The sequence below is a fragment of the Peromyscus eremicus genome, chromosome 3 (genome assembly GCF_949786415.1).
Source record: "Peromyscus eremicus chromosome 3, PerEre_H2_v1, whole genome shotgun sequence".
Lineage (NCBI taxonomy): Eukaryota > Metazoa > Chordata > Mammalia > Rodentia > Cricetidae > Peromyscus > Peromyscus eremicus.
Window position 1 is genome coordinate 52,071,067 of NC_081418.1, and position 12,132 is coordinate 52,083,198.

The 12,132-nt window shown below is 40.5% G+C and overlaps 1 protein-coding gene across 1 annotated transcript in view; it reads left to right on the plus strand.

Moving 5' to 3' along the window:
• The window catches only part of Mgam2 (maltase-glucoamylase 2 (putative)), a 79,090-nt gene that overhangs the window by 45,196 nt on the left and 21,762 nt on the right, over positions 1-12,132 (plus strand). Inside the window, exons 31-36 of the mRNA XM_059257021.1 lie at positions 1,158-1,286; positions 3,098-3,205; positions 5,471-5,533; positions 6,354-6,488; positions 8,007-8,091; positions 9,083-9,221. Coding sequence (XP_059113004.1) covers positions 1,158-1,286; positions 3,098-3,205; positions 5,471-5,533; positions 6,354-6,488; positions 8,007-8,091; positions 9,083-9,221 — 659 coding nt within the window. The remainder of the gene's footprint in view (positions 1-1,157; positions 1,287-3,097; positions 3,206-5,470; positions 5,534-6,353; positions 6,489-8,006; positions 8,092-9,082; positions 9,222-12,132) is intronic.

Sequence of the window (12,132 nt, forward strand, 5' to 3'; positions counted from 1 at the left end):
AGCAGTAGAAGATCTAGACTTTGCTTTCTTCGCAACATACATGTGCATATCCCATAATCTAGCTCCCCAAGTAAATCCTGAGAAACATAGCTGCTGTCAACAAGCAAAAAGACACGTGTGCTCTTTCTGCTTGTACAATTGTCAGTTCTCTGGCACTCCTCTTTCTTGGCTTTTAGATCATTTGCTGAGATTTTGGAGGGAAATTAAGGATTATAAAATGAGAATAAAGTGATCCTCTCACTGAAGATAATTTGATACCTATGTACAAGCTGCACTTTTGTCTTTTTATATACATTGTATGATGTACTTGTTAAACAGAGATGAGAAAAATACCAGAAGAATGCAAGATTAAAAATTTCCATAGATCTAACTTACCCAAGTCATCAATGTCATAAGTATGTTAGTTCATTCTTGTTTTAGTTTTGGCTTTTCTACACGTCTGAGCTTCTCCAAAAGCATTTCACCTAGAGTCCTAAGGCAACGCAGGAGAGTTCCACTTTGGGGCTAAAAAGAAGTAGCTTGCTTTCTTTTTCATCTGAATATTTACTTTACCTGTTGTTCAGTACTCTGGTGCTAGCTGAGTTTCAAGTGCAGAAATCTCCTTTGGGGCTGTGTAGAGGCAGTTAAAAATAATACACTTCTCTCGTGAATAAGCTCTGTAAGATTTACTGAAACAACCACCCAACCACCAGGTCTACAATGTGTTGTTTAGGAGAGTTTTACTATCTATCCTTGAATGCACTTTGATGGGCTCACCACGTCTGAGATTTGAAGGGTTAGGAGGACAGGAATTGAGGGAGGGAAAGGAAAGAGGGAACAGTAGTTGAAGAAGCAGATGAAGTATGTGGACCAGTGAGCTGTGAGGAGGAATCAGAAAGTGATTTCTTTGGGCATGTGAAATTGAAAAGTGTGTGCAGAGGTGTGTGTGTTAGGAGATGGAATTTAGAAGGAGCCCAGGCCAGGTCAGAAGTAGTGGCAGAACCTGCAGAGCACTGAGTGTACCTGCAGAACATCTGTTGCAGGACACTGAGTGTACCTGCAGAACATCTGTTGCAGGACACTGAGTGTACCTGCAGAACATCTGTTGCAGGACACTGAGTGTACCTGCAGAACATCTGTTGCAGAGCACTGAGCACCTTGCCTGTTGCTTCCTGTAGGACGTCCAGCATGTAGACATCGATTACATGGACCGGAAGTTGGACTTCACCCTCAGCTCCAGCTTTCAAAATCTCAGTGTCCTGATTAATCAAATGAAGAAAAATGGCATGAGGTTTATTCTTATTCTGGTGGGTATTATGACAGAATTTTGGCTCCTGTCTTTATGGTTCCAAAATAATACCACTGGGAGAAAGTGGATGACAGCTACAAGAAAACTTCTTGCACATTTTGGAAACTTCCTGTGAACATTTAAATATACATATATTTTAAAAATTTAAGCAAATGAAGTAGGAAAGAAAAGTGAAAATTTCTTTAAAGAAGTAATTCTTTTGTATAGCTTAGTGCCACTGGAAACCATCTATTGATACTTTTCTCTTACTAAAGTTAGAACTGTGGAAAGAAAACAATGAATGTAGCAAATAAAATGCCACGCTGCTCCAGGCTGTGCCTCTGGTACAGCTGTGTCTCAGTTGCCTATCTTCCCGGGGAAGAAGGGGATGTCAAAGACTGCCTTGGGCTTCTCCCTGTGCAGTCTGGAGTGTTCATTGGTGTCCTCCTTGTTCAGCTCATGTTCGGCAATCACGTTGGTGAGATTTGATGGGTGTAGCTTCTGATGTTCCTAGGAGACACAGTCTCACAGTGAAGTTCCTGATCCGCTGCTTCTTACAGGCTTTCCACCCACTCTCCTGAAATGTTCCCTGAGTTGTAGGTGTGGGGGTGTTTTGTAGATGTATCCACCAGGAGGGTTTGGAGGAACAAAAGGGAAGGGAAGGGGAGGGGAAGGGAGGGGAGGGAAGGGGAGAGGAAGGGAGGGGAGGGAAGGGAAGGGAAGGGAAGGGAAGGGAAGGGAAGGGAAGGGAAGGGAAGGGAAGGGAAGGGAAGGGAAGAAAAAGAAGAAGTGTTGTAATTAAAGTACAATCTCAAAAAGTTTGACCCCCTCTTTGCTCCCCCCAAAAAATCCATTTTGATATCATCCTCAGGAGTGATAAATCTTAGGGATGTTATTGACATTTCCTTGAACTCACAAGCAGATTCAGAAAGCCAGCCTACTTAGTTACCTGCAAGTGAATCTTTCAGCTTCCAAAATTATAATATGGCTTTTGTTACTTGTTCATTCAAATATCTGTTGAACATTGGTGTTTATAGGGAGAGGGTGGATTCTGAATTAGTAAAGAAGACAATGTTCTTTTCTTAAGAAGGTATGTATTTCAGTGGGCTGAGGCAATCAAGAGACAAATATTAGAAAAATAATTTCAGATAGTGATGTTTTGTGTGACAGTTATGAACCAGCATACTACAGAGATGAGCTGGATCAGTATGAGATGCAGTAGGTGGGAGTGGCCACATTAGTTTTGAGTAAGTTGGGCCACAGAATAAAATAAAGTTTGCTTTCCTAAGGCATACTGCTATTACACAGTAGAAATGGCTCCTCCTCTTGAAGGTAATGTCTTTCTAATCTGGTTTACTCCTGGAACTGTTTTCCAAATAAAACCATAGAGAATGGCTAACCATCAATAAACTCCTTTAATTCTTATTTCTCCTTCCCCCTCTTCCTTTTTTAAATGGATTTATGCGTAATTGGAAAAAATCAGTCATGTCATGTTGTATCTCAGTTTCTGTAATCCCCTCCCCCATTATATTAGTTATAGCTCTGGGTAGGTACTTTCTATAATATATGAAGTTTCGTTTATTGATATAGATTTTTATTCTCTTTGAAAGAGATTGCCCTTAAGAACTATGCATCTTCCCTTGGGTACCTCTGGCAATGTTCTATTTTATTGATTTTGATAATATACTCAGTAAAGACAAGTCTAATTAAAAAAATAATATTACTTCTTGGGTCACCTATTCTTTCTGCATTATGAATTGTCAGTTTTTGGAGTGGAATTTCCTTGGAGATATTTCACTCATATTTGTGATCTTAAAACTGTCACTACAGGACCCAGCCATTTCTGGCAATGAGACACACTATCTAACATTTACTCGAGGACAGGAAAACAATGTGTTCATCAAATGGCCTGACTCCGATGACATTGTCTGGGGCAAGGTAAGGCTTGAGAAAGGTACCTATAATCAATCTACCTCACGAGAAGTTCCTATCAATTCTGTAAATATATGCTGTATAATGAATACATTGCAAAACGAGCAGTCTTCCTAATGCTACCTAGCGCAGTAAGCATTAGACCCAAAGTTACAGGTCAAATTCTCTAAAACATGGAATGCTGCAACTGCATACACATATTCTGATAGTCCCATTGCTCATATTTATATTTAGCAGAATGGTTTTTAAAACAAACATTAATAATTCCCAGGGCTCTGAGCTATGTGTCTCTGCCACATAAATTCAAAACAAGCATTTGGTTTTGACCAATGATGCTTAATCAGGCTTAAAAAAAATCACTGTCTATCTTGTCACTTTAGATTCCTTTCTATGGCCTCAATCCTCATCTCATATGGATGATATGATATCAATGGTAGTTTAGGCAGACTCCTGGACCCCAGATGATAGTAGCTCTCAGATTTAAGCTCCCTTCGTAACCTATTGTGCTCTGGCCTATCACCCGGTGTATACACTCTGACCATTTTGAACACTGTCTTCTCACCTAACCCAGTGGACTTACACTTCAAGTTGTGACCTGACACACCTGACCTCTTGTAAAGCTCTCAATAACTGGTGTAGCTGTGTTATAGAAAGTGTTTCTGTGCCATTCTCAATCAGGAAGTATTACATACTAACGTTGTAAGAATTCTGTGAACTCTGAGAAAGCAAGCAGTGTTATGAATTATTTCGTGGGGGAACCCCTGAGAGTATGCTGCACATGCAGGGAAACATGAGGGCAGATGCACGCCATGTGGGCGTGGTGGCAGCATCGGCCTGTAATTAACAACCCAGATGTTGCATCCACGTGGAGAGTTTATTATAATAGAGAGAGATGAAGAGAAAGATAGGAAAGAGAGAGACAGAGAGAAAGAGAGAAGAAGAAGAAGAAGAAGAAGAAGAAGAAGAAGAAGAAGAAGAAGAAGAAGAGAGAGCGAGAGACATCGAAGGTGCATACCTCATGGGAAGAAAAGTGGAAGAGAGAGAGAGAGAGAGAGAGAGAGAGAGAGAGAGAGAGAGAGAGAATTTTTCCTTAAAAAGAGGCTTTTACGTCAGGATGTAGGGCAGCGCCAAGGGGTGAGATTTCATGGGGCAGATCAGAATATTAACAAGCAGTATGTCCTACTGAAATTTCAGAATATATATATTCTAGAAGAATGTTCATTTAGTGTTTTCTGGTGATTTATCAATGTATATAATTAATGTACTGTTAGATACAAATAAAACTGATTAATACTATAGATTGTTAATTCTACATATACTACTCAACAAGTATTGATACTGCTCAAAAATATTGAGAACAAGCCTGGAGGATTAAAAAGCTTGTATGGAGGAGTATTTTTTTTAAACAAAAATCTCAGTTGTTCAATTTTACCAATAGTGACTCAGGAGCCAGATGCTGGGGTGAAAGCCTGCTAGCTCAGAGAGGCAGAGAAAGCACCCAACTAACCTTCCTTCTCTGCTGACATCCCAGAAAACTCTCTCTCCTAGCTTCTCAATCAAGTGTCCTCAAATTCAGTGTCCCTTCCTTCTACTTCCTGTGCATGTCTCTATCCGTCCTCCCTACTCCCTCTTACTTTCTATGGCTTTTTCTTAATAATTCTGTGTTCACTTCCCGTCAACTGGTTGCTTGCTCCACCTCTTGACCTATGATTTACTTTATTTAATCCTGTTTATAGTATTTAAGAAGAAAGCTCTTGATTAAAGGTGTGTGCTAAGGTTGAGCCACACCACAAGGAGAAGCAGGTTTTTCCAGTAAATAGCACAATCTTAGGGTTAACAGTGTGATCAAATATCCTGCAACAGTATGTGCTGAGACAGGAATTTAGGAGGGGCCTGACCTTGGTCAGGCAGCAAGATGGAATGTCAATCAAGCGTGTCTTTAACATCATATTTCACATTTATTTGTAAAGAATAGTTTTTATAGGTAAAAATAAAATATAAACCAAAGCCAAGGACTCATTTGAAATATTATTGTGCCAAAGGTACACTTAAAATGTAGTTTGTTACTTGAGTTCAAATTTTAAAATGTGAAAACTTATAGAATAAGCAAGGAACCCCTGGGCGTTGTCACCTGGATGAATTTCACACTTCAGTTCAAGACAAAGATGGAGGCAAGTTTAGAGTTGTCTCCCATTAGAGCTTTGCAGGCAAAACACCTCATGGTTTGTGTGCAGTAACTTTTAAAGGTTTCAATTTTTCTTGTTTGTCTAGGTTTGGCCAGATTTGCCCAATGTAAATGTGGATGGATCCCTTGACCATGAGACTCAAGTTAAGGTAAATTTGAACAGAAATTTTTGGAAGTATCACCCTAAACATCTGAATGTTTGTGTTTTCTCTTAGTGGACAAGGCACTTTCCCTTTCTGGTTAAGTAACTATAACTTGAGTCTGCTTGCTATAACTTGACCTGGTGGTCAGTTTTAGCAGAGGAGATGCTCAAATGAAAAAGTTGACAGGCAACCAAACTGGAAGGATCTAAAAAGAAAGTGACCACGAAATCCCTTATATATGCACTTACTAGCTTGTGATTCAAACATAATGTTGCTTGAAAATAATGAACCAAAGTCTAGAATATTTTCCCTGGTAGAGAACTAGCACAAGTAAATGGTTTTTGGTGAATTTCTTGAGGACCAAAGACATCACGAGCAGGCTAGAAGGAGGAAAGTTCTTGGTTTCACACCTTCTGCCCCATCAAGCCTACACACTTGGTCACCATTCAGCACATTTCTCTGTGCCCCCGCTTCCCAAAGACAAATAGGACCTCCTTAGTTTGAGCAGTCTACAAAAAAAAACCCATGCATCTTTACAATTCAACTGTTTAGATACTGGCAAATAGTTTTCTATGGTCCACGGTTAATGTCTAGTCATAAAACAAATCCTATGCTTACAAGGGGCTTTAAATCTACCCTACCTCTTCCTAAGAGATTAGAGGGCTTTTCCCCCTCTCTCCAATTTTGTGTCCATTCTAAACCATGCAGTGAAAGCAGTAGCAAAACCAAGGTTAGATCAGAGACTGGACAGGCCTAAATGCTTGCTCATTTCCCCTTTTGGCTTTAGAACGAGATCTTCCCATGAAAGTGTGTGTTGTTCTTCCAGCTATACAGGGCCTATGTTGCTTTTCCTGACTTCCTGCGCTCCAGCACATCTGCATGGTGGAAGAAAGAGATAGAGGAGCTCTATTCAAATCCTCGGGAGCCAGGGAAGAGCTTGAAGTTTGATGGGCTGTGGATCGTAAGTGCACCTTTAATTCTTTGGACATGTGAGCAGTCAGAACTCAGGAAAATAGTTTACAAACTAGTGGAATAGGCAGCTAGGACTAGATAGCCAGCTGAAAGGAAGGGAATTTAGTGTCTAAAACCAGGAATAGCAGAGATTATTGTCGGCCTTCCCAGGGACATGTCTGGTAGAGGAGTCCATTGAGGAAGTGTGTCAGCTGCTGAAGATGCTAATACATGGGCAACAGGGATGCCAATGCATGGGCAACAGGGAGGAACATCCTGGTATCTCTTATTTCCAATAGGTCAGTCTCTTGACTTTGTTTCCCAGCTATCAAGGCCACTCTGAAGCCTACACATACATCCAGCAAGACAGGGCAGACCTGGGAATGGACAAAGCATGAACTTGGGAGCCAAAAAGACATTCACTATTGGACTAGTATAGACGACTACTCTGAAGGAATGTCTTTAAAAGCCTGTTCTAATGTGTGTTGCACAGGTTTTCTGGGCAGGGATTCTTGGGATGTTTCTGGGAAAAGTCTCTAAAGGACTCCTCCATTTGCATCTTCCTAGGGGTGGGAAGCACATTCATTAGTGTCATGATTTCCTCCCCCACATTTAGTCCCCTGAAATCCTAAGCAAGTTCCAGTCCAGCTCTGAAGAGCTGCCAGACCCTGGGTCAGAGTAGAAGAAGCTCACAGTTCACACAGAGAGTCCATGGCTGCTTTTTGGCCTCACTGGCTACTTGAACCTTCAGGCCACACAAGCATATTGTAGATTTGTGGAAAAGCACAAGTTAATCCAAATGGATAAGTCAAACAGTGAAGAAACGTAGGCAGCATTGAAGAAGAGATTCTGAAAACTATGAGATGTTTGTTCTACAGAAAGAAAACTGTTGTTGGGTAACATAGAACAATTTATAGTTAGTCTCAACTGCTTGCTGTTGCTTGTAGTCTTACTTAATTAAGATTATCTTATTTAAGATAGACCAATTTTACTTTTACCCTGCCGGCAGACAATGAACATTGCCCCTCAGGGCCTCTTCTGCTTCCACTTGAGCTATACATCCTGTGATGTAAGGTTTTATTTCCAGCCTTGTTTCTGAGTTACTACAACTGCTCAGAGTATATTCAGCCTATGTCAGCCCCAGAATAATTTCTAGGTTAGGGCCATAAGAAAAGGTAGAAGAAGATCATAATGGCTACTGACTATAGATACAAAGTAAATAATCTATGAATAGAAAAATAACAACAGACTTGTTGGATAGGGAGATAGACTGAGATATTTTGTTTGGTTCAGGATCCAATGTTACCTCAGTGTTTTCACTATGCTTTTTTTTTTTTAAGTTTGAAAAGGCTAGGTAAACGGGAAGGAATTTTCACTCCACCAAGCTGACATGGGTTTTTAGATTCCATTTTGATCCATGTCAAGCATAAAGAGGGTTAAAGCTTATTTCTTTGAGGTTAGTGTTTTATGTAGAAATGACATACTATCCCTGACTTGACAGAATCTTTTCTTTGCTTGCTTACTTTAGGATATGAATGAGCCTTCAAACTTCGTAGATGGATCTGTCAATGGCTGCCACAATGAAATTCTCAATAAACCACCCTACATGCCATGTATGAGTTCTTTCCTGCTCAAGATCCTCTTTTTTTTTTATTCTCACATAAAGCCAAAAGTTTTGGAGTGCAGGGGTAAACATACTCTCAACATGGCATAAAATCCACAAATAGAATATCTTTGAATGTATTCAAATTACTAAGTTAGTAATTAAGTATAAAAATAATGACATGTGTTATAAAAGAAGCTAAGCGATACACTTGATTGCATTGACGGCTAGAATTTATTGCCAAAGTTGTAAAAACACCCCTCTATGTGCAGGTGTACCTCCCAATACACAGATTCATTTGATTAGAGTATGAAAATCTAGTCCTCAAACTTTCTACCCGTGTTCAAACACTTCATGAAAGATGCTCTTTGTACTAACTGCACCAGAAACTGGAATAAGAGGCTATGGTCAAAGACATCTCGGAATATTGAGTCCTCTTACCACAAAGAAGCCCGAGGAATGAAGCTCCTATAAACAGTTCATCAGCAACTAGAATCTAGGTCTTTTAATGTTAGATTATTGGTCACATCTTGATCCTTCTCCTCTATCCATCCATCTACCCGTCTATCCATCTGTCCATCCATCTGTCCGTCCATCCATCCATCAATCCATCCATCCACCCACCCACTCACTTACTCCTCTGTCCTTTAATTTAATATTTTTCAGTAAAGTGCTGACAAGTCAGAAAGATTCAGAAACATCAATATAGAATTAATTTGCACAAGACCTATTTATTCCCTTGAGAACATTACCTTCTAGTGGAAGAAACATTCCTAACAACAAAAGAGTTTGTCATGGTGAAAAATCAGCTGGCACATTGAGTTAGAGTTGGAGCAAAAGAAGATGTTTCATAGAGCCTGCATATTCTTCTTAGCCTTAATTATGAAATTACAGGATGTTGCTTTTCTATATTAAAAATTTCAAGTAATTAGACTTGGTATGATAGACATGCCAATATATAAATCAAGATGTCTGGAAATTAACTCAGTATTTCCCCTCAGATTTGGAAGCCAGGGACAGAGGCCTGAGCAGCAACACACTGTGCATGGAGAGTGAGCAGATCCTTCCAGATGGTTCCCGGGTTCAGCACTATGATGTGCACAGCCTTTATGGGTGGTCCCAGACCAGACCCACCTATGAGTAAGTATGCTTTTGTTACTGTTAGCAAAGATAAAGGCTGGCATGGGGAATTAAGGCATACTTGTGGAAATGGCAAGCAGGAGGCCTTGGTGGGTTGGGCCAAGGTACTCCAGTGGGTGAGGGAGACACAACACGCAGACTCGGTGGTGGGCTGTGGTGTGGAGCTGCGGAAAGTTACTCACACCATGCAGATACTGCATGCACGTGGAAAGTTTTATAAAGGGAGAAAGGAGAGAGGAGAGAGGAAAGAGGAGAGAGGGTATATATATATATATATATATATATATATATATATATATATATATATATACACATACATAGAGACATGGGGGGATCTGTGGAAAGTTACTTACACCACGCAGACACAGCATCCACGTGTAAAGTTTTATTATTAAAGGGGGAGAGGAGAGAAAGAAGGAGATGCAGGCTACCTCTGGTGAGAGGGGACGGGGTGGGGGTGGGGGTGGAGTTTTTTATTAAAGGAAACTTTACATATGATGACGTCAGGATGCTGCGCGTGTCCCCAAGGGGCGGTTCAGAATACTACCAATGTTTTCTCTACGAGCACAGTTTATAATCTTGTGAGATGCCTAGATATTTCAGGTTCACATATGGGAAAGCAATGAGGTTCTTCTATTCAGAGGTCAGATGTGCTTAGGCCATTAGCTTGGCCCTTTGCTGTCTTATCATCTTATTTAAAATACTTCTATATAAAAGGAATAATATGCCTCTAAGCAAATTTTGTTGACTGGGCTGGAAGTTTTGGCTCTCGATCAAGTTAGGCACCTTTCCCATCTGGTGTCCCTATAATTTCCATCGTGCCTCATTATCCATTTAGTAATATGGCAGGCCATATTTTTCTTTAGTAAGACATGCTTTCTTTTAGTTCTTTGAATATATTTATAATATCTTGTGTAGACCCCTTCTTTACCAAGTCCCTTCAGCAACATTTTCTATTGGCTACTTTTTTCTTATGTATCTTTCATTTTTTTGTTCTAATTTTTGCATGATTTGTTTGTTGTTATTGTTGAATATTAGACATTTCTAATAATAAATTATAGCTTTCCCACTATCCATAGGGTTGGCTGCTCTTTCTGTTCTTATTTGATCAGCAACTTTTCTGGATTCTGTAACCATTTATTTCCCTCCCTTCCCCTCCCTTCCCTCCCTTTCTCAAAGGAAAAGTACTTCTCTGGTCTTTGAGGGAGGAGGTGATACTCCTTGTTTGAACCAAGCCTTGTTGAAAACTGGCTCCTAGGGTGGACCCACTACCTTCCTATTGATTGCATACAAAGGGATACATTTGGCCTTGAGGAAGACACTCTTGATTCTAAATTCCACACAACCAGCTTTTAAAAAATGATTTGCGCCGGGCGGTGGTGGCTCATGCCTTTAATCCCAGCACTCGGGAGGCAGAGGCAGGCGGATCTCTGTGAGTTCGAGGCCAGCCTGGTCTACAGAGCGAGATCCAGGAAAGGCGCAAAGCTACACAGAGAAACCCTGTCTCGAAAAAAAACCAAAAAAAAAAAAAAAAATGATTTGCAAGCCGGGCGGTGGTGGGGCATTCCTTTAATCCCAGCACTTGGGAGACAGAGGCAGGCAGATCTTCGTGAGTTCGAGGTCAGCCTGGTCTACAGAGAGAGATCCAGGAAAGGCACAAAGCTACACAGAGAAACCCTGTCTCGAAAAATCAAAAAAAAAAAAAAATGATTTGCATCTTTAAAGGGGCAGAGAACGAATTCCTAATGTTGGCTTAAAAAAAAAAAAAAAAAAAAAAGAGAGAGAGACTACGCCAAGAAAGTTAGTTCAAAGGCTTAGAGTCTGGAAGGTGACTGTCTTAATGAAGCATACTTTAGTCACAATGGATGCCTGGCCTCTTAAGTCCTTTACTGCTTGGAAAGGTGAAAAAGAAAATGCTTCCCTATTTAAGGGACAAAAGGACAGCCTTCCTTTTCATTTCAGGCTTCTTTCGTGGTTCTTGTCTGGGAATGTCCTGGAACCTGGGCATGCATAATGTTTAAGATGCCTGTTAGTATGCATTCCTTTTACGAAGTTCTGTGTGAGTCTAATCCTCAAAAATTACTTTTAAAATTGAGCCAAATGTTTTACCTAAGCTGAAATCACAGCCTTCGCACCCATGAGGGTGCCTGCCAGCAAAGTGTTGAAGTTTTGGCAACTAATTCTTTTTGTTGTTGTTGTTGTTTCGAGACAGGGTTTCTCTGTGTAGTTTTGGTGCCTGTCCTGGATCTTGCTCTGTAGCCCAGGCTGGCCTCGAACTCACAGAGATCCGCCTGCCTCTCCCTCCCGAGTGCTGGGATTAAAGGTGTGCACCACCACTGCCCAGCTTGGCAACTAATTCTTTAGAGGTAGGAATGTTTTCTCAATCTTGATCTGAGGTTTGAGTCATGGAACCCTCAGAATAGACATTGTCTAGAGGACTGAAGTATTTGGAGGAGAATACTTTTAACAGACCAGAAGGGGGTTCAGATTTCTTAGTTTACTGTAAAACTGCTGGCCCTTTGCTGACAAAATGGCAAGGAATGGGCTGAGGTGGGAGAAGCCTTAAGGGAGAGCGTTATAAACCTCACTGTCTTGACAAGATTTAACAGTTTCTCTTAGGAAGATGATTTTTATCCTTTGACAAGTGGCTCCTGAGTTCTGAAATGCTTGCTTTCAGCAGTTCTGCCTGTATAGTGTATTGCTTTCTTGAAGAAAATGTTCATAGATGTCCTCTTTCATCTTTCAGACTTTGGTCTAAGACAGATTTTTCTGTAAACATTCATATATATATGAATATGAATATGTCTCATTTATATATATATCATATGTATTTATCAATATATCACTAAGAACCTCTTTCATGCAGGAAACTCCCCTGCAATCTAAGTTCAGCAGTGATGGCATCATCCCC